Source organism: Arvicanthis niloticus, chromosome 6 (genome assembly GCF_011762505.2).
Source record: "Arvicanthis niloticus isolate mArvNil1 chromosome 6, mArvNil1.pat.X, whole genome shotgun sequence".
Taxonomy (NCBI): domain Eukaryota; kingdom Metazoa; phylum Chordata; class Mammalia; order Rodentia; family Muridae; genus Arvicanthis; species Arvicanthis niloticus.
The window spans coordinates 103,325,600-103,348,249 of record NC_047663.1 but is presented as its reverse complement, the minus strand read 5'-3'; the positions used below and the strand labels follow the sequence as shown (position 1 = coordinate 103,348,249).

General features: G+C 42.6%; 1 protein-coding gene across 2 annotated transcripts in view; it reads right to left on the bottom strand.

Annotated features, from left to right (window-relative positions):
• The window catches only part of Bmerb1 (bMERB domain containing 1), a 185,915-nt gene that overhangs the window by 97,961 nt on the left and 65,304 nt on the right, over positions 1–22,650 (bottom strand). For both annotated transcript variants that reach the window (XM_034508063.2, XM_034508064.2), the window contains exon 2: positions 14,099–14,222. In XM_034508063.2, coding sequence (XP_034363954.1) covers positions 14,099–14,222 — 124 coding nt within the window. The remainder of the gene's footprint in view (positions 1–14,098; positions 14,223–22,650) is intronic.

Genomic DNA, 22,650 nt, shown 5'->3' with positions numbered 1-22,650 from the left:
ACTGAATACTTAAGCAGGACCAGCATTTTTCTGCTTACAGGAAACCTACCTCAGTGACAAAAACAGACACTACCTTGGAGTAAAAGGCTGGAAAACAATATTTCAAGCAAATGGTCCTAAGAAACAAGCTGAAATAGCCATTCTAAAACCTCCAGCCTGAGAACACAAGAGAGGAACTCATGGCTCCACCTGTATAGGTAGTTGAGGGTGGCCTTGTCAGGCATCAACGGAAGTGGAAGGCCTTGGTGCCTGAAAGTTTGGATTCCCTAGTGTTGGGGAATTCAAGAGCAGAGAGGCGGGAATGGGAAGATGGTGGGAGCACACCCTCATAGTAATTGGAGGAGGGGGAATGGGATAAGGCATTTTGGAAAGGAATGAAAAAGGAGACATCAATGAAAGGTAAATAAATAAAATATCCAATAAAAAAAAAAAACAGATAGTGGGTCTGGCAATAGTAGTTGAACAGTCAAGACTTTTTGTCAACAATTTATTATGGGAATTTTGTATAATCCTCAAGGACAAGGTATTGTGGAAGAGGCCCATGGAACTTTAAAAAGATTGGTGAGATATACTGTTGCTGAGACAAAGAATGATGCTGATCTGTGAGCTTGCTGAGTGCCCTGACAAGGGTGACTGGGGAGCTGTATTGGACATATGTTCCTGACTCACCTTTGCTTGACTATATCCCAGATGGGACAAGCTGCCTTGCCTCAAGTTTTTAGACATTGTGGGATAGAGAATCGAAAAGAGAAATTATGTCTCTTGTATTCTTCTTTAAAAATGCCCAGCTATTAGGACTCAGTCATGTAGTGGTCTAGAAATCAATCCAATCTGGGAAATAACAGTCTACTTTTGGAAGACTGGATCTGGACTTTGTCAGGGACATATTTGGGAGTTAGCTGTAGCTCACTATGATGTTAGGATAGCAAGAGATAATGTTGGGACAGGATCTGAATTTCAAACAAGGGTTAGTGCATGTGTTAAGGCTCTTAATTGTCAAGCTAAAATTGGTTTTGTCTCTTCTACAGCATTTATTGTATGTTGCATTGACTGTATAATTTCCAATTATGTTAGTGTGTTGAAACCTGGCTTGTCTTTTACGGGGTCTATCAACCAGCTTTCGTCTCACTGCCCTGAGTATTAGAAAACCTTCATTCTCTGATAAAAGCTTACAAGTGCTGGAAGAAGTTAGTTAGGCTTTAAGCAGAAGCAAGAGGGTAGCAGGCTTGATTATTGCTGGTATAACAGCTTTAATTCCATTAATTGCTAGCACCACTGCTTATGCAATAGCATTGACACAAGGAGTTAGAACAACTATTTTTGTTAACAATCTAGCAAAAAATGTTACTAATGTATTGAGTATACAAAAGAATTTATATAGGTATCCAGAACCATGAATGATGCTCTATAACCCATTCAAATTATCTGAATGAGGTTCAGGGTTCAAGAGTTAGGAGCCATCCCAAGTGTTATGACAAATATCATTGGAGTAGTGTTACTTTTGAAATTCACAATGATTGTCATAATTAGAAAAAAGTTTAAAGATACCTGTAGTATATTTGGCATAATCCTAACACCCCTCTGGGTGTGTTAACTTTGCATAGTGAGATTATGAATTTAAAGAATGCTGCTCTGTTGACCTTTGATGCTGCAGATAATGCTGATAAAATTATCCATGGCCTGAGCTCAGTATTTCCATTTTGGACAAACCTCAGGAATGGCATATATAGCTTGGTTAGGCTAGCCCTTCTTGTCCTGGGAATACTTTTATTCCTGCCCATCATGTTAAAGCTTATCTTTATCAACATCAACATGTTGGCAGCCAAAGTATATGGTTTAAACCTGAAAATGGACCCCTAGACAGAGTTATTAGATTAACAGCCTGGCAAGCCAAGGATGGGTAAGATTCTGCACAGAGCCTTACCAACCTAAGACAGAAGTTCATTGCCTTTGATAATGAATATTCCATGACAGGTAAGGAAGGCATTCTTGTCAGAACGACCTAAAACAGGCTCTGTCTTGTTAACGAAATTTTAAAAAAGGAGAGGTTGAGAGCCTCTGGGGCTGCTTGGCAAGAAACTGACATGGGCCAAGGACACGGAAAGGGGCTGCTTGGCAGGAATATGACATTGGCCAAGGACAAGGCTAGAAGAAGTAATTTCAGGTAGGAGTCTAAATCATAGATTACAACAAAGAAGTAATCTCAGGCAGGAATCTAAATATTAGGCCAGAACAAAGAGGCAATTTCAGACAGGAATCTAAATTTTAGGCTAGAACAAGGAAGTAGGCTTCAGACATTAAAAAATGACCTTGGGCTAGGATAGGGAAGTAGGCTCAGATACTCTGGTCATCCTGATAAGCCTTTAGAAACAGTGATCATGGGAGTGTTCACATAACTGGGTTTAATGCCTTGCTTTTTCTTTGACTACTTGTGTTTATTGTATTGCTTGTTCCTCGACTATTTGCATCTATTGTATTGCTAGACCCACAACCTAAAACTGACCTTATTACATGCATATAATCAAAATGGTATAAAAGCATAAATGAAGAGGGGGTATAGTATAGGGGGTTCTAGGGAGGGGAAATGGGGAAAGGAGATGACATCTGTACTGTAAATAAATAAAATATCCAATAAAAAATGACCATCCTACAAAAAAAGTAAAACATTGCTTTAAACTTATAAGAAACTTGTAGAGCTAGAAAATAGATAAGGAATGTTTAGTCAGGTACAAGTCTTAAGGGAAAGACATATAAACCATTCTGATATAACTCCTTAAACCTTATTGACCTATGATATGAACTATTGCTTTGAACTTACTATGAACTTATGGAATTTAAATGTTTAGAAAACCATGAAATCAATTGTCCTGGTGTAACTCCCTCTTGTGTAACATATTATCTGCAAGATAATTTTTTTCTTACATAGAGAACTTTTGTCTGAAAAGGTATAAAAGCTGAGAGCAAAAATAAAGTGTGGGAGCCAGTTCTGTGGAGCCTTGCTCCATCTACCAAATGCATGTATATAAATGTATATATGTTTGTATGTATGTGTGTGTATGTACATAGGCATGTGTATATGTATGTAGGTATGTGTGTATATATGAATGTGCACATGTGAAATTGATGAAACTTGTGGGTTAGAGTGCCTTTCTGCTTTATGGTGTTGTGTCTGTGTGTGTATGCATGGCATTTCTTTCTTGCTAAATCACAGAATTAATGAGCTTCAAGACTCTTGCCAGCTTGCCACGCCCCTAAGTTAAAGAGCTGAGAGCTTCTCACCACCAGGCAAAATAGTTAAATTCCTCCTTTTTCTAATCCCCTGCTGGTATCAGCAGGAATTAATTGCCAGAAGCAATCAGTTCTGACCCCTTAAGTGTTAAAAGAGTTCAGAGATTCTTGCCAGTCACAGGGAGTGCTGGCCCCATTGAATCAAGCTTTGTTCCCTCAGAGAAAACTTTGCTGAAGGATTACTCTGGCTGCCATAGGCACTTACCTAGAAGCACTGTACCCCATCCCTCACAGCTCCCACATTCCCTTACAGTAAGTTCTACCATGAGCTGGCTAATCATTTATGTTAATATTTTATTTTAAACCCACACTATGCATATTGATGCTTGCATCATTATAGACTTTGATTTTTATATATTTTCATCTTCACACAAGTCTTTTACCAGCCATGCTTTTTGTTGTTGTGATTTTGAATGTGCACATGCATGTGGAGGCCAGGGGGGAGCCTCAGTGTCCTTCCTCAGATGCCACCTACCTTATTTTATGAAACAGGCTCTCTCATTGCCCTGTATCTCACTGATTAAGCTAGGCTGGCTGGCTGGTAAACCTTAGGGGTCCTCTTGTCTGAACCTCCCAGGGCTAGAATTATAGCCCTGGGAATTGCCATTGCCAACACCACCATTCACCTCTTTTTATGTAGCTTCTGGGGATTCTCATAGTCATAGGGTCTCATGTTTCATGTTCTCCTCAGTGCATCCTTTGTGTGTGAGATGTACTGTGTGCATGCCTGATGCTGATGCATGGCTGTAGGTTATTTCCACATATAACTAGGCCACAAAACAATTTGTGCTCTCTACCTCTGATAAGATTTGAGTTGCTTCTGGGTTTGCTTTGGGTGTTCTATTGCAAACGAGACTCTTGTGAGCATTGTGGCATCTTTGTCTGCTGCTGCAATATGTGTTTCAAAGTATCAACACCAAAATCAAAGTACTGAGTTTGGGATATAGCTCAGTGGTAGAATACTCACCTGGCATGTTCGAGATCCTAGTTCAAAGACTGGAGAGTTGTTTTTGTGGGTTTATGTGTGGGAAGAGGGTCTTACTAAATAGACCTGGCTGATCTTCAACTCACCATCCTTTTGCCTCTGTCTCCCAAATGCTGTGATAACAAATGTATTCCAACACATTGAGCTCCTAGACAATTTTTTTGTGAGATGTTTGACCCTTTGACCTTGTGCTGCATCCCACCCTGTGTCACGGCTCCAGGCCTGAGCTCTCTTCATTTGACCTAAACTCACCCCACAACCCCTAAAACATTTAGAAATTCCTCAGGGGAGTTAGGCATGAAGGCAAAAATATACTCCAGTGATCCTGGCACTCAGGAAGTTGGAGCAGGAGGACCATGTGTTTGAGGCCATCCTGAACTACATAAGAAGACTCAACCTTAAAACAAACAAAATGAGAATAGAAATATAACTAACTTGTGGCCTACCTTCTCTCTTTTCTCTTGCTCCTCCATCCACTCCTGTTCTCTTCAGATCTTCCTCAGTTCCCTTACTGCTCCTCCAGTTCTTTCATCTTTTGTCCAAATGAGATGCTTTTTAGATCATCTATAATTAAGGGTATCCCTTCATGTGGGGCAAGTGGACCATGCCACCAGACAGAAGAACTGGTAAGGTCGAGTGAGCTCAGACTTTGTGAATCTCAGAGCTGAGGATGGTAGGAGTAGAGCCATTCACTGCCTATCTCTATCTGCTCTACATAAAACCATGACACACACACATGGACACACACACACACACACACACACACACACACACACACACACACCCCGAGTTCTCAAAAGGCAGGATGCAGCCCAGCATTTTCAAACTTGGCTCAAGCACCAGTGATCTATTCTGGGATATACTATTTAAAATTAAAGTGCAGCAGGGCAGAGTGTGGCTGAGACATGTTACATAAATACTCTGTATTTTGTTTTGCTCTCAGCTTGAAGCTCCTAACAGGTTAAAGGGAAGAGAAAGACACAGATTGTTAATTAAAAGAATGATATAGTTTGGGCACAGTGGTAAAGTTAGACTTGTTCAATTTTAAAACAGGGTCTCATGAAGCCCAGGCTGGCCTTCAGGCTTATGTAGCCAAGGATAATCTTGAACTTCTGATCTATCCATGAGTGCTAGGATTACTTGCCTGTAGTGTAAGGAATGAACCCAGGACTTCCTTTATAACTAGGCAAGCACTCACTCTACTACTCAGCCCTACAGATTTATTAGAGCTACATCCAAAGGCAGCCCATCTTTAGAGACTCTTGGGACAGGCCCTCCACCTAAGTTTCTCCCAGGAGAGGAGCTTTCAGAGAGGAATCCAAAGGAGGGGAAGCCATCATGGTACCTCACCCTCCCTCAGAGCATAGTGCCAGGGATTCAAGGAAAGAGCCACCCATTTTCATATGTGCCTTTCTATTTTGCCCTTTGCTATAGCACTGCTAGGGAGACATAACTGTCCCCTTTGTACAAATGGAGAAACTGAGGCTCCATCAGGGCAAATATTTGTTCTAGGCCACACAGTTGGTAATAATAGATACTAGACCTAAAACCATTGATTTGTCCCTATCCTCACTTGTAAGAGAGCCCAGGTCATATCGCTATCAGCTATTTATCAGTGACTATGCAAGCCTAGGCATAGTGACTTAACCTCTCTATGTCCCAGTTTCTCATCTATAAAATGAGTATAAGACAGCATCTTCCTCCAGAGCTGTGAGGATCAATACATCAATTACAGGGAATCTTCCCAAGCATAGCTGCTGTCCACAGTATGTGAATCTGCTGCCCTTCTTGGGGTCTTGGTCAGGTTACTGGGCCTTGCACTTTTCCTCAAACATTATGCTTCTTAATGACATGGTTCTAGGATTCAAGTACAGCTTTGGAAATATTAGAATTCCAGGACCTGAGGTATATCCTGAGATATACCCTTCACACAATTATCTTCATTGCCTGGTGCAGTTCTGACTCAGGCTGATTAAATGCTGCAGATGCCTGGAGCAAGCTGAGAGGGAGGCCACACATCCCCTTAATGAAAATCCAACCAGCAGGTGGAGCATAGAGATAACCAGCACACCCTACTGGGAGGCTGAAGATACTTAATTTTCTGGAACTCAGAGAAACAGTAGAAACGAGGAGGGATATGAGACAAAGGGAAGCTAAGCCAGGCAGCCAAGGGCTGCAGGAGTTATTACAAGCTAATGATCTGATTGATCCCTGGCTAGGATGAAAGGAAAGACAATGAGCTTGAGATTGTAGCAGCAGGATGGGAAGGGAGGGACAAGACTGTCCAGGAGGAGAACAGACTCAGCATTAGCCTCCAGCTGCTTGCTGGCTGCTGTGGTGGGGGGTGGAAGGGTATGGGAGGGTTGTGAGACCTAGGGGCTCCATGACTTCTTCTAAGAAACTTCATAAAGATAAACAAACCTCAGCAAAGAGATCTCAAAATGCCATTTTGTAGGTTCAGAGCCAGAGGGCAAACTAGAGGAAAGACACACTAGGTATTCAGATTGGGAAACACAGCACTGAGGGCTCCTTTATGACCAGGCTATTGACCATAGCATTTAATCTGACTGGCAAATAACTTGATTTCATTGGCCTGGTTGCCTTGATATATCTTCTTGTTAGGAAGCACTTAGTGTGAACTAGGGTCCATGGGAAGACTCAAAAAATATCAATACTGTGAGTGTCATAGTTACTTTTCCTGTTAGAATACAATAGCTAACAAAGAGCAGGTGAAGAGTGGAAGGACTCATTTGGGCTTGCGATTTGTGGGTGCATTCTATCATATGGCATCAGGAACCTGAGTCAGCTGGACATACCACATCTACCATCTGGAAGCAGAGAGATGAGTGTTGTTACCCAAATGGCTTTTTCCTGTCTCCTTTTTCATTCAGTCTGTGTTCCTGCCCAATGAGTGGTGCTCCTTACATTGAGCAATGGTCACTCCACCTCAGTTAAACCCCTGCAGAAACTCCCTCATACATACCCAGAGCTGTGTCCCCTGGGTGATTCTAAATCTATTCCAGTTGGCAATCAAAATGAACCAGTACAGAGGTCCCCAGGAATCTTTGCAGAAACAAGGCTTCAAAGAAAGCTCCTAGTGGTCTGGCTTTACTAACTTGGAGCTTAGGATTTGTCGTAATTCTGTATTATGTATCTACAATCTCTCGCAGAGACCCATGTATTAAAGGATTAGTCCCAAGCATGAAGCTGTTAGAAGGTGGTGGAGCCTAGTAAGAGAAAGGTCTTGAGGGGAATTCTTTCATAAAAGATTATAGGACCCCATCTCTTCTCCCTCCCTTTCCGAGGTATTCTGCTTCATTCAGGCTCACAGCAATGAGGTCAACTGATCACAGACCTAAAACAATGAGTCCAGAGAACCCTTTGTTTATGAATGTACTATCCTAGTTGTTTCTTATCAGAGCAGAAAGCTGCCTAGCACGGTTTCTTTTTTTTTAATTGGATATTTTATTTATTTACATTTCAGATGTTATCCCCTTTCCCCATTTCCTATCCCTGGAACCTCTTATTTCATCCTCCCTCCTCTTTTTTGCTTTTATACCATTTTAATTACATGAATGTATTAAGGTCAGTTTTAGGTTGAGGGTCTAGCAATACAATATATGCAAATAGTCAAGGAACAAGCAACACAATAAACACAAATAGTCAAGAACAAGCAAGTCATTAAACCCAATTACATGAACACTCCCATGATCACTGTTTCTAAGGGCTTATTAGGATGATCAAAATATCTGAGCCTACTTCCCTGTCCTAGCCCAAAGTCATTTTTATGTCTAAAGCCTACTTCCTTGTTCTAGCCTAATATTTAGATTCCTACCTAAAATTACTTCTTTGTTCTAGCCTAATATCAAATTCCTGCTTGAATTCCTTGTCCTTGGCCCATGTCAGATTCTTACCAAGCAGCCCCAAAGGCTCTCTGCCTCTCCCCCTTTTTTATTTCATTAACAAGACTGAGCCTGACTTAGGTCATTCTGACAAGAATGTCTTTCTTACCTGTCATGAAATATGCCTTATCCAAAGTTATAATAACTCTTGTATTGTTCTTAAATGTGACCAGTTATTCAGACTAAATCATGGACTGTTCTAGAAATCAATCCAATATTGGAAATAACAGTCTTCATTTGGAAGTCTGGTTCTGGATATTTTCAGAGACATATTTGGAAGTTAGCTGCAGTTTTCTATGATGTTATGTTAGCAAGAGATAAAGTTAGGGTGGGATCTGGATTTCAAACAGGTGTTAGTACATGTGTTAAGGCTCTTTTCATTGTCAAGTTAAAATTACTTTTGTTTCTTCTACAGTATTTAATGTAAGTTGCATTGATTGTACACCTTCTAGTTGTGTTTGTATTTTGAAATCCGGCATATCAGTTACAGAGGTCTATCAACCAACTTTTGTTCTAGTGCCCTGAGTATTACAGAACCTTGGTATTCTAAAAATAGCTTGTGAGTACTAAAAGAAGTGAGTCAGGCTTAAAGCAGAAGTAAGAAGGTAGTGGGATTATTGCTGGTATAACAGCTTTAACTGCGTTAATTGCTAGCACCACTGCCTCTGCAATGGCTTTGACACAAGAAGTTAAGACAGCTACTTTTGTTAACCATTTAGCAAAAAAGTGTTACTAATGTGTTGAATATACAAGAGGATTTAGATAGGCATTTGGAACAATGGATTGATGTTCTTTATCTTATTCAAATTATTGGAAGGAGGTTCAGAACTTAAGGGTAAGGAGCCATCTTGAGTGTCATGCCAAATACCATTGGATTCATGTTAGTTCTAAAATTTACAGTGGTAGTCATTATAATTAGGAAGAAGTTTAAAGACACTTGCAGTGTATTTGGCATAATTCTAACACCTCTCTGGATGTTTTAACTTTACATAGTGAGCTTATAAATTTAAAGAATAATGCTCTGCTAAGCACTGATGCAGCAGTTACTGCAGATAAAAATTACCCATGGCCTGAGGTCAGTATTTCTATTTTGGTTGAGCTTCAAGAATGGCATATATAGCTTGATCATGCTAGCCCTTTTTGTCCTGGGAATACTTTTATTTCTGCCCATCATGTTAAAGCTTGTCTTTAACAACATCAACATGTTGGCAGCCAAAGTACATGGATTGAACCTGAAAATGGACCCCCAGACAGAGTTAGTAAATTAGCAAGCTAGCAAGCCAAGGACAGGTAAGATTCTGCACAGAGCCTTACCAACCTAAGACAGAAATGCATTGCTTTGGATAATGCATAGTTTCTATCTAAAGAAAGAACACCTGACTTGATTTGTGTCTGCTCCCTACCTTCAACTCAAGGTCAAGGAGAAGGGTTTTGTTGTAGATATGAGGGAGAGTTCAGCAGAGGCATCTAGAAGGGCCCAGACTAAAGCAGGCCATGACTTAGGGAGGTTGGGAAGAGGAAGGAAGAGAAGAAAGAACAAGAAGAAGAGAGAGGAAGAGAGGGAACTAGGAACCAACATCTGAGGACCAAGAGAGCACAAAATGGCTGGGTTATATAAAAAAGGAGAAGCTGGGGGAAGGGCTAGAGAGGTTTAGAATAGAGAGATTTGGGTGAGAAATACTGAGGACTCTGTAGTAATAGGTACTTGTGCTGTTGGAAGAACCTAGCAGGTAGCATCTGCTTTGATATGTTAATTGGCATCTCAGTTAGCCCTTTGTCCTGAGTTTCTTTTGGACCTGACCCTGAGTAGGTGTAGTAATGTTGGCAAGCTGAGGGTTGCAACAATGAGCAGGCACATGGTGCCAGGAGGCAGGTGGGCAATGTTGGTAAGAAGGGTATGAAGAGCATTGGCCACAGCTTGGACATTCGGGCAGTGGTTAGTAAGGTTCCACAGAGTGAGTCTGTGTAAGAGGTGGCTCCTCCCTTGGCTGGAAGTGCTATGGCTGAGAACCCAGGAGAGCCCAGGGAGTGCTCAACTAAAGGAGACCTGGAGAATGTGGGCGAGCAACCTGAGACAGCTATTTGTCAGAAGCCTAGCACACTTGGAAGTCATCGGGTGGCTCTAGCTAAGGTCTTGGAGGGGAGGCTTGGAAGGCCTCTTGGGAATATCAGAGTGCTATGGATGAAAAATAAGCTGTCCCCAGACTCCTGGAGAATTCTCCCTTGGAGAATAAGGCAGAGAGAGCTCTGTAGTACAATGTGTGGTCCATGGTGTGAACTATGTCCCAGGTTTCTTTGGGACCTGACAACAATGGTGAAGTAAGACAAAACCCACTGTGGGCATGTAGGCAACCAATTAAGGGACAGGGCATCTTTGCATTGGGATGAGCTTCAGGGAGGCTCTGCCTCCAAAACAGACATCATAGGGTCAAACTATGCTTTTGTCGTACACTAGCTACTGACCCTGAGTGAATCATGTCTCTCTTGCCTCAGTTTCTACATCCACAAAGGAGAAGAGATTACATTTTGTTGGTTTCTGTGAACAAATTATGCCATGTGTAGGGCACACTATGTGGCATTTCAGAGCCCCCAGGAAACAGTAGCTCTTAGCTGCCTTGCCTTGGGCCCAAGTAATAGGAGATGCTTCTGAACTATCACCAGTGCTTAGGAAAAGAGTGCATCTTCCTCTCACTGTGCTCAAAATTTTGGCAGGAGAAAGAGGAGGCATAGGCCAGGCATCCCAGAGGACAGGACAGCCAACAGCTAAAGGATGAGCAGAAGGATAGATGGCAGCTGCCACTAGACCTGGTCTGAATAGGATCTGCACATAGCCACCTGGACTGTGGAATACAGGCTAATTCATGGGTCTCACAGCAGCTGTGGGCTTATCATGAACATGTATAACAGAGCCAATCTCCCGGTGGCCATGACTACCACTGGTACAGCCAAAGGCTGATAGGTTTAGGTCAGACAGAGATTCTGACACGAGCCTGAAAATATTCCACAGAGTCTGACATTGTCTCCCTCTTACTCTAGGCCAAGAGAGTATGCATGTAAGGAGCAGGGGACTGAAGTGGGGCAGGGGGCATAAGGTCTCTACCACAGGCAGGTAACACTCATCAATTTTTGGTAGACGTAGTTCCTACAGCACCTCTCCCATCCCCTTCCCTTCCTTTCCCTCTCCTCCCCTTCCCTTTCTTCCCCTTTTCTCCCCTCTTCTTACCTTCCCTCCCCTCTCCCTCTTCCCTTCATTCTCTCTCCTTCCCTTCCCTCCCTTCTCCCCTTCTTCCTTACATTCCTCCTCCCTTCTCTCCTTCCTTCTTTCCTTCCTCACAAACTGGCATCTATTGCTCCTGCAGCAGCAAATGCATCCTCCAGCCATCCCAAGTACCGCCAGGCTGAAGGTGTCCTCAGTTCTCTAAAGCAGCCTTGTATTTTTTGTCTTATTTTTAATGCACAACAGGTGAGGGGGTTGTTTCTTGAACCTTTATGTTTTGGTTTGCTTACTTTCAGACAAAGGGAACATTGTTTCTTATCTGTAAACTGGAAATGCTCTGAACCCTTCCTCCAAGGGATTCTAACAGCAGCAGTCTTGTCAATGAAGCATTAAGCCAAGATCTGCCACATTCGGAGTAGAGTGAATGGCTGTAGTCAGTATTGCCCTCCATTTTACAGAGGGGGACACAATACCAGAGTGTTATACTGAGAGAGCAGGTTTGAAGGGAAACTGCACAGGTATGAAGGGGGTTCGAATCCCTCTTTCCCATCTGGGAGGCCTGCGGCAGCTCCTTTAACCTGAAGTCTCAGTCTCTCCCTCTGCAAAATGAGATAATCATGCACCCTGCTGCATTGGCAGAGCTGAAAAAAAATCAGCAAAGGAAGGAATGATGGCATGGCCTGTCTGGAGGGCGATGCCCTCTAGCTTCACTTCTGGTGGACAGGCAGCTGAGGTTGCCTAGCTCGGCTACCTGTTACATTTTGTTTTCTATTTTATAAGAACACAGTTCCAGCCCACTGATTATTTTTTCAGAGAGACCATGCATCCCATGTCCAGTAGCCTGGGAAGTATGCTTGCTTAAGAATGAGATCAGTACTAGCCCACTGTTTGCATGGGCTAGGGAACTCTGCAGTGCACACATAAACACAGCTCTTGCCTGACAGAACTAAGTTCACTTAAGCATAAAAGCATCTTCATGTTTAGGAACTGTTGTGTGTTCTCTTTGGTTTTAGAGACCTCTCCTAGAGCCAGGGAAGGTGGCTGTGCCTTGGCCTTTCAGACTGTGGTGTTTGGAAAGCCTCTTCCAGTCCCCCTGGGTTCCAAGGTGTTGGAAGTTGTCCCCATCGCTTAACTTTTTGCTGTGACTGTTAAAACCCAATATTTAGAAAAAAAATTTTTTTTGGAAGATTCTCTGTTCCATCTCCTAAAAATCCTGAGCTCTGGGGACCCAAATCACCAGGCAGCCCTAGAGAAAGGTGCTTCTACACGGGGGGCACCAAAGCCTGGGGAATCTGAGTCACCCAACTAGATTCATCCAGCTTTGTCTGATCGAGCTCCTCAGTGCAGACAGTGTGCTCTTGCCTCGCACCAGGCAGCACCTGTGGGTATCCTCGCCCCAATGAATGACAGGAAAGGAACTGCTTTGGGAGCAGGCTAGCCCAAGCTTAACCCAGCAGTGTTGTTTAAATGGTAGTAACGGCTGAATATGGTGGGGCACATCAGTACTTAGCACTGGAGAGGCCAGCCTGGGATTCATAGTGAGCCACTGTCACAAAACAAAGCAAAGTAAGAAGTGCTAGACGATAACTCTTACTCATCTAGGTTACAGTGAGGATCTAAGGTTCCTTTTATTTTGGATATAAAGTTAATATCTATGAAAAACATGTATTTTATGTTTTATTATAATTAAGAAATTACCTCTAAACATCATACCACATCTCCTTAGAACAAGCAAGAAGCCAGTGGTATGTTTACAGAATATTCACCTTGATATTGTCACTTCCCTGGAATGCTATTGCTGGTTCCCCCATAAACCAGCTTGATATTCCCCCTAGCTCAAAATGAGAACCTGCCTTTCCACGCACACACATGCACACACTTATCAGCATGTATACATGGTTGCATAAACACACTTGTGTGTACACATGCCTGCATAATTTCGCCAGGGTTGTGGCTATCACAGCATCCCCTACAGGACTCCACATGCAAGCTGGTAAGCCAAGCCCAGCCCAGCTCCAAGGAGATGGGGTGTTCAAAAGCATTCCTCAATACAACAAAAATACACCTACCACATAACAGGCCAGAAAGCAAAGCTTTTGAAAAATGCCATAAATAACCAGTTTCTGGTATTTCCCACTTAAAATAGCAAAGTTGAAACGTAAAGACAAATTTCATAAGGTTTCCAGGAAGCTTGGAATTTCCAGAAAGAGAAAAGACATGTACCTTGACCTATCTTTTATGGTGACCTTAATCCCTTCTTCCTGCACCAAAAATCAGGATGTATTTTTGCAAGTTGTTAGTATTCCTTTTAAAAATATATATATTATTTTAATTAAGAAAACTGAGTTTGCTGGGTATGGTGGCAACACCTTTGGTCTTGGCACTCAGGAGGCCAAGGCAGGTAAGTTTGAGGCTTGCCTAGTCTATATAGTACGTTCTAAGACTGCCAGGGCTGTTACACAGAGAAACTCTGTCTTGAAAAAACAAAACCAAAAATGAAAACAGAAGGAAGGAAGGAAAGAAAAAAGGAAGGAGGAAGTTAGTTTAATCCAGGCTGCTTCTGAGAGCATGTGGTATAAGGGGTTTTCCTGTTGCTTCTATGGGCTCAGTCTTAGTGTGTGATGCTCAGTTCCCCCCACCCCACCCCATGCTCTCCAAGCTGCCTCTGTCCTCCATACTTTGACCCTTGCTTCCCCACTCACTCACATGAACCTGAGTTCTGACTCTCGACGGACCAGGACTTCACGGAGACGCTGGATTTTCGCCATTTCCAGCTCGATCTCCTCTGGCATCATGCTGGTCTCAGCCATGGAGATGATGTCCAGCTGACCTGTGTGGACAGGAGACTAGTGTCAGGACTCCAAGGCCACCAGGGCTTTCAAAAATTCCCACCAGAAATAGAAGGTGTGTTTTCTCATCCCAGCTAGCAGGGAGGTTGAGGTGGGAAGGCTGTGAGTTCAAGTCCCATCCGGGAAACAGTGAGATCCTCTTTCTCCAAAAAATAAAAATTTCTACAGGGAAAACTATGCTATTGCTCTGGGGAACAGCCATGCCCTGGCAGCCATGACACACCGCAGGGACAGACATATGACTGGGCTGACAGCATGTGTGAAACCTTCCAAAACCAGGAAACCCATGGTGCTGTGTGTTCCCAGGATAATGGAATGAAGAGAGATGGGGTCTGTGAGACATGATTACAAATGACCAAGGTACACTCCTCCTCAGGCCTGGGTTGCCTAGGAAGCAGCTTGTCATAACGCATGTCTCATTTTCCAGCTTGCTCACCATTCCTGCATGCACCTGCTACCTTAGCGTCATCTGCGTTATGATGCAGCATGAGACATCACCCAGGCTCGAGATTTCTAGTCTTCACTAGAATCAGCCTCTTTTCTTTACAAATCATGGGTTCCTGGGGTATTCTGCCACAGTAGCAGAAAACAAACTAAGACAGATGTGGAACCTTCTGCACAGGCTCAGTAGGCTTGTGGGAACTTTCTCAGGCACTGTCCATCCCTGTCTGGCCCCAGCCCTTTGGTTTTGTCTCTTTGACCATGACAACTCTGCATACCCACTCCACAATGACTAAGGATAAGTCTAAAAGAAAACTCTGTGTTTTAATTATTTTAAGGTTCTACTAAGTAATGTAAGTAATAGTAATACAAAGTAACATAGCTTTCTTGTGGGAGATTCAGAGGACGCTGGTAGGAAAAAAAAGACACAGAAAAAAAAATTTCAGAGCTGGTGGGGAGGGGAAGCTCTTGCTGCCAAGCCTGATGATCTGAATTCAAGCCTTGGAACACACAAGATGGAAAGAAAGAACTCCCCCCCCCCATTGTCCTCTTACCTCTACACATTCATGTGGCACATATGTGCCCTGCCCCCACAATAAATAAATAAATGAATATAATAAAAATGTTATCCATAACCACAATACCCAGAGAGAGCCACCAATCATATTTAATAGGAACCCCTTCAGGCTTTCCTTTTTCTTTTTCATTAAAAAAAAAAACTTATCACATTTGGAAAAAAAAAAGAGACATATAGACACAAGGTATAGGTTTGCTCATTTTTGACACTACGATTCATGTAGCCCAGGTTGCCCTTGAATCTCCTATGTAGCCAAGGATGACTGTGAACTCCCATCCTTCTGCCTCTGCCTTCCAAGTGTTTCCAAGGCCTGTCATCACTCCCTAGGGTAGTCCATGGAACATCACTGTGGTGATCGAGGATAAGAATCCCTAATCCAAATATCTGAAATCCCAAGTCCAAACTTACTGAGCTCCAGCATGACACTGAAGAGGGCGATTCTGCACCTGGCCTCTGTGTAAAATTACCTACATGCAGACAGAAGTGTAACATTCCCCTGCAGTTGTAGTCACAGGTTGTGAGGCGCCTGATGTGAATGCTAGGAGCTGAGCTCTGGTCTTCTGCAAGAGCAGTACATGTTCTTAACCTCTGAGCCAACCTTCCAGCCTCAAACATATTTAAATGGACTAACAAAGATCTACCAAAATGTTAACATATACATGTATAAACCATTAAACATGTCCGTGCAGCCCCTGCTCTGTAGTCTGGGTTTGTCATTCCTTGCTCTTCTTCCTCAGTACACATCATGTGTATGCCCCAGTCCTCAGCTGCTTCCTGGCAGTGCTGTGAGATCCTGGGCCATATTACCAATTGTTTCCCAAAGTAAAGAATTCTAAGTGGTCTCATATATGGTTTTCAATGACAGTCCCCAAAGGCAACCCTCTACACACATTGAAGCAGTTCCACCTGGCTACATTTTCAGAAGAAATAGGGGTGGATAAAAGATGAAATATTCTGAGGCCTTTATGGGTGGTGCAGACAACTTATGTTAAGAGGTATGTGCTAATTTCTTCCACACAACTTCCTGAGGCTGGGGAAGAGTAAAGATGCATACTGAGGATATGAAGTAAACTTCTCAGCATTATGGGCCGGACAAAGGTCTCCTCAGAGCCATGTGGTTGTGTTTCAGACACCCCCACCACCCAACACCCCCACAATCATATTCAAGTTCCCATTGCTCTAGGCTTAATGCCAAGATCCTCCTAGACTGGAACAGTAATGTTCTACTGGAAAGAGGAGATAGGATAGGTTGAAAAAACTAAACTAGGGCTGGGAGGGGGCTAAGAGGGGGCTGGGAGGGGGCTGGGAGGGGGCTGGGAAGGGGCTGGGAGGGGGCTGGGAGGGGGTAGCTACCATGTAAGCAGAAGGCCTTGAGTTTGCAACCCAAGCACCCACATGGGTGTGTCAAGTGCTGAGACCCAGGTGTCCCTGCTCTAACTTACTCCATATTGTATAAAACAGTGGTCTTTTGATTCATGCCTTGCCCTAGAATAATCCATTTTACAAGCATCTTTTGTTTCTATTTTGAGAGAAAAGGATGACTGCCCCTGGGTGAAACCAGAAATGACAGCATCTGCCAGGTACTACCCGCCCAGCACAACTGATAAATGACTTATCCCTGTGTTTCTATAAGACTGAAATGAGACTATGAAAGCACATGGGTACATTACAATCTTATCAGGAAACTTGGCTCAAGAACTTACCACACACATCAGACCAAGGAAGAGGTGACTCCACTGCATGGATCACAAAGTAACAAGCACCTAAACACTGAGATGGCCAGGTGACACAGGATCTGTCATCTGATACATGGCATGTGGGTTAAGGGCAAGAACTCAGCTGTACCCGAAGCTCAGGCTCAGCCCCTCCCCTGCACTGATGCTGACTGACTGCCAGTCTACCTATCGCCATGTGTCCTGGACCTGACTATTGCTTCCCTACCATACCTCACAGCTGAACTCTGCAGCTTTGCTCTCTAACCTGACTCCAGCAGTTCCAGGAGCAGGCACCTCCAGTTCATCGTCTTAGTAATATAGACTTTTTCTCAGCCCATTTCTGAAAACTCTTGAACTCTGCTGCAGCCTGTTTGGCTAGCAATCATTCTGTAACCCATGTGTATTTATACATAGATATATTTACCATGATCTGAGAATTAACATTTATAGTTAAGACTAAAATAAAACTTGCATTCACCTCAGCCAGGCTACCAAGGCATGTGGTATGGCAATTTGCTGTCAATGAAATATATAAACTTTATTAATTTATTGTTATTTAACAAAACTGACATTGTGGGAAGGCACAGACATGTTCATCAATGTTTCTGGCATAGTGTGCTCATAACAACAGACATCCGTAACACCAGCACCAGGTATGAGAGGCATGGCTGACCAACCAGCTTAACTGAATTGATAAACTTCAGGTTTAGTGACAGACCCAGTCTCAAAAAAAAAAAAAAAAAAAAAAAAGTGGCTCCCATGTGTATGTACACACTTGCACATGTAACACACACATACACACTAATTATGACATTCAGATGGCTTTGGGTAACCAGTTTTTGAAGGGTGTCATGGGATGAATGAAATTTGATGGTACAGTCTAGGGCTCCAGGTCTACCCCTCACTTTCTGTAGGACTTTAGGCTGTCTGTCAGTCACTCTGGCTCAGCTCTGTGACCAGGTCCCCTACACTATCAGTCATAAGGAATGAATGCTGTGCACCATATATGGTCACAAGGTCCTTTGAGGGACCAGTGTACTTGCTTAACCTGCACCTCTTGTCCTCACCCCATGCTAGCAGGGTCAGGGTGACACTCTCTCAGAAAGCATCAGTAGCCAGGCCCTGAAGCAGCAGAGGTGTAGGGAACTGTGGGGATGGAAATGGAATCTATCAAGGGCCAGAAAGGGGAGTTACTAAAACTTGCTCTAAATCATCAGCTACATGATGTCTAATGTCCCTTCCCTGCCAAATATTTTCTTCCTCCGCAAAATAAGAATGCAGCCTTTTTGCTGGGGCAAACTGTTAGCTGGTCTGATCCTGTGAAGACACATTAACCCGACCCATCCTGGAGGAGCCACTGCATTCAGAACAGCAGGTAAGAATCCTCCCCCACAACCCTACACCCCAAAACTGCAGCTGGGAGCCTGGAGCACTCTGGACCCATCACCCACCCAAACCCCACCCTCCCAAATACCACTCCTCTTCTGCCCCTCCCTTGGTCCTTTTTGCTGGGGCAGACTCCTAGGTGGTCTGCTCCCATGAAGACACCATATCCTGATCCATCCTAGAGGAACCAGTGCACTCAGAGCAAAGGAGAATCCACTGCACTCAGAGTAGTTGAGAAAGCTGGACTCCCAGGAGCTCTAACATACCCAGGATCATAGGATCTCAGGATCCCAGAGGCAGCCAGAGTCCCAGGAGTTCTTCCACCAGGAGATCAGGATTACAAGATCACAGAGAGAGTAGGACTCTGAGAAGTTCTGACACAATCAAGATAACAGGAGAGACAGGCTCCAGTCAGAGACGCTGAATGCAGGTAGCACTAGAGATAACCAGATGGTGAAAGGCAAGCACAAGAACATAAGCAACAGAAACCAAGGTTACCTGCTATCATCAGAACCCAGTTCTCCCACCATAACAAGTCCTGGATACCCCATTACACTGGAAAAGCAGGATTCAGATTTAAAATCACTTCTCATGTTGACGATAGAGGACTTTAAGAAGGACATAAATAACTCCCTTAAAGAAATACAGGAGAACACAGGTAAACAGGTAGAAGCCCTTAAAGAAGAAACATAAAAAAATCCCTTAAAGAATTAAAAGAAAACACAACAAAACAGGTGAAAGAATTAAACAAAACCATCCAGGATCTAAAAATGTAAGTAGAAACAATAAAGAAATCTCAAAGGGAGACTACCCTGGAGATAAAAAAAAAAAAAAACAACAACAACAACAAAAAAAAAAAACTAGGAAAGAGACCAAGAGTCATAGACACAAGTATCACCAACAGAATACAAGAGGTAGAAGAGAGAATCTCAGGTGCAGAAGATACCATGGAGAACATTGACACAACTGTCAAAGAAAATACAAAATGCAAAAAACTCCTAACCCAAAACATCCAGGAAATCCAGGACACAATGAGAAGACCAAACCTAAGGATAATAGGTATAGATGAGAGTGAAGATTCTCAACTTAAAGGGCCAGTAAATATCTTCAGCAAAATTATAGAAGAAAACTTTCTTAACCTAAAGAGAGAGATTCCTATGAACATACAAGAAGCCTACAGAACTCCAATTAGACTAGACCAGAAAAGAAATCCTCCTATCACATAATAATAAAAAATCAAATGCAGAAAACAAAGAAAAAAATATTAAAAGCTGTAAGGGAAAAGGGTCAAGTAACACATAAAGGCAGACCTATAAGAATTACACCAGACTTCTCACCAGAGACTATAAAAGCCTGAAGATCCTGGACTAATAACATATAGACCCTAAGAGAACACAAATGCCAGCCTAGGCTACTTTACCCAACAAAACTCTCAATTACTATAGATGGAGAAACCAAGATATTCCATGACAAAAGCAAATTTACACAATACCTTTCCACAAATCAAGCCTACAAAGGATAATAGATGGAAAACTCCAAACACAAGGAGGGAAACTACAACCTAGAAAAATCAAGAAAGTAATCTTCCAACAAACCCAAAGGAAGTTAACTACACAAACATAATTCCACCTCTAATAACAAAAATAACAGAAAGCAACAATCACTTTTCTTTAATATCTCTTAACATCAATGGACTCAATTTCCCAATAAAAAGATGTAGACTAATGGACTGGATACTTAAACAGGACCCAGAATTTTGCTGCATACAGGAAATTCATCTCAGTGACAAAGACAGACACTACCTCAGAGTAAAAGGGTGCAAAAAGATTTTCCAAGCAAATGGTCCCCCAAAACAAGCTGCAGTAGCCACTCTAATATAAAATAAAATCGACTTTCAACCTAAAGTTACCAAAAAAAGATAAGGAAGGACACTTCACATTCATCAAAGGAAAAATCTACCAAGATGAACTCTCAATTCTGAACATCTATGCTCCAAATGCAAGGGCACCCACATTCATAAAAGAAACCTTACTAAAGCTCAAAGCACAAACTGCACCTCACGCAATAATAGTGGGAGACCTCAACAGCCCACTCTCAGCAATGGACAGATCACAGAAACAGAAACTAAACAGATACACAGTGAAACTAACAGAAGTTATGAAACAAATGGATTTAGCAGATATCTATAGAACATTTCATCCTAAAACCAAAGAATATACCTTTTTCTCAGCATCTCCTGGTACCATCTCCAAAATAGACCATATAATTGGTCACAAAACAGGCCTCAACAGATACAAAAAGACTGAAATAATCCCTTGCGTCCTATCAGATCACCATGGACTAAGGCTGGTCTTCAATAATAACAAAAACAATGGAAAGCCCACATATATGTGGAAACTGAACAATGCTCTACTCAATGGTAACTTGGTCAGAAAAGAAATAAAGAAAGAAATTAAAGACTGCATGCTCATCTAAAAGTAACTAAACTCAATGGTGAAATGCGCCCATCTTCCGGAGCCAGCCTGGACACTCCCTTGGTCTCTTCTCATGATTTACCCTCCTCAAGTGTCCAGTTGTTGTCAGCTAATGGATGTCTGCCTTTGGGGAAATACCAGGAGGGAGTGTCCTAGAATGTTAGGTTCTATCGCACATGCTCAGACTGAACAAAGAGCACCTTGTAAGGTCTCATCTGTTTACTTTCTGCATCTGCCTTGCTGAGGTTTGAAGTCTTTTTTTTATGTAACCAGACATGGCCTTTAACCCTGGTTTATCCTAATCCTTGGGGTGCTCTTTAATAATTTTCCCAAACAACTGATGTCTTGAAAGAAAGGCAGACTTTATTTGGACTCTCATCTTGAGGGGACAGTCATGGTTGGAGGGCACATTGGTAGGAGTGGAGAGATTTGATCACATTGCATCTGCCACCAGGAATCAAAGAGAGGAGAGCTGGTGCTCAGCTCACTCCCCTTGTAATTCAGTCCAGGACCCCAGCCTGTAGTGACAGCACATTCATGGTGGGTCTCCTTTGTTAACCTCTAGGTAGTTCTGCACACACTTGCCCACAGGCTTGTCTCCTGGCTGCTTGCAGAAGCTATCAACTCGACAGTAATCTTAACCCTCACAATCACCATGCCTATTAGCCTGTTTGTATGTTCTGAGGGCAATGCAGTCAACACACAGGTGGGCTGTCCATCTGAAATGCTTGGGACAGATTTTGCTTCACATTTGGGAGCTTTTCAGATTTTGGACCATAGTCATAGACTTTATGTGTTGAAGCATCCCTAATTCAAAAGCCCAGGATTCAAAGTGTTCCAAAAGGTCTTCTAATCTTCTGGGAGCATCTTTTCAGATCATTAGGCGTTTTGGATACTCAGTCTGTGCTCTGTTTTCTTTTAAATATAATAATGGTCATGCTTTTCAAGGATTTTAGAGTAGGACATTATCTATCTATCTATCATCTATCAATCAACTATCTATCTATCATCTATCTATCATCTATCTATCATCTATCTATCATCTATCTATCAATCTATCTATTTATCTATCATCTATCTATGTATCAACTATCTATCATCTATCTATCTATCTATCTATCTATCTATCTTTCTTTTTGTTAGACACATCTAAAAGTATAACTATTTTTCTTTTTTTATTGGATATTTTATTTATTTACATTTCAGATGCCATCTCCTTTCCCAATTTCCCCTCTCTAGAAACCCTCTATACCATCCCCCCTCCTCTTTTTTGCTTGTCTACCATTTTAATTGCATGCATGTATTAAGGTCAGTTCTAGGTTGAGGAACTAGCAATACAATAGATGCAAATAGTCAAGGACACAAGCAAGACAATAAACACAAATACAAAGAACAAGCAAGCCAATAGACAAAACTTCAAGAACACTCCCATGATCACTATTTCTAAAGGGCTTATCAGGATGACCAAAATATCTGAGCCAACTTCCCTGTCCAAGGGAGGCTGAGGCTGGAGGACTAAAAGGCTAACCTGGGCTATACAGTGAGAGCCTGTCCCAAAAACTCAATCAATCACTTGATTGATCAACCCAACAGCAGTTTCTCCATTGTTAATTTCTCCTACCTACCTCATTTCTTCTGTTCCTGGGTAACAAGATTCTCAGGATAAATGGCTGAACCTGTTGGCCCATTCCAGCCATGCCTGGCACTCAGCTCTTGTGGCTGCTGCTGGGGGTGCTCAGGAGGCATGTGGACCCCTGGAGTGACTCAGCTCCTGGAAGCTTTGTGATAGCAATGGCAGCTGGAGCCCTGGGGACTT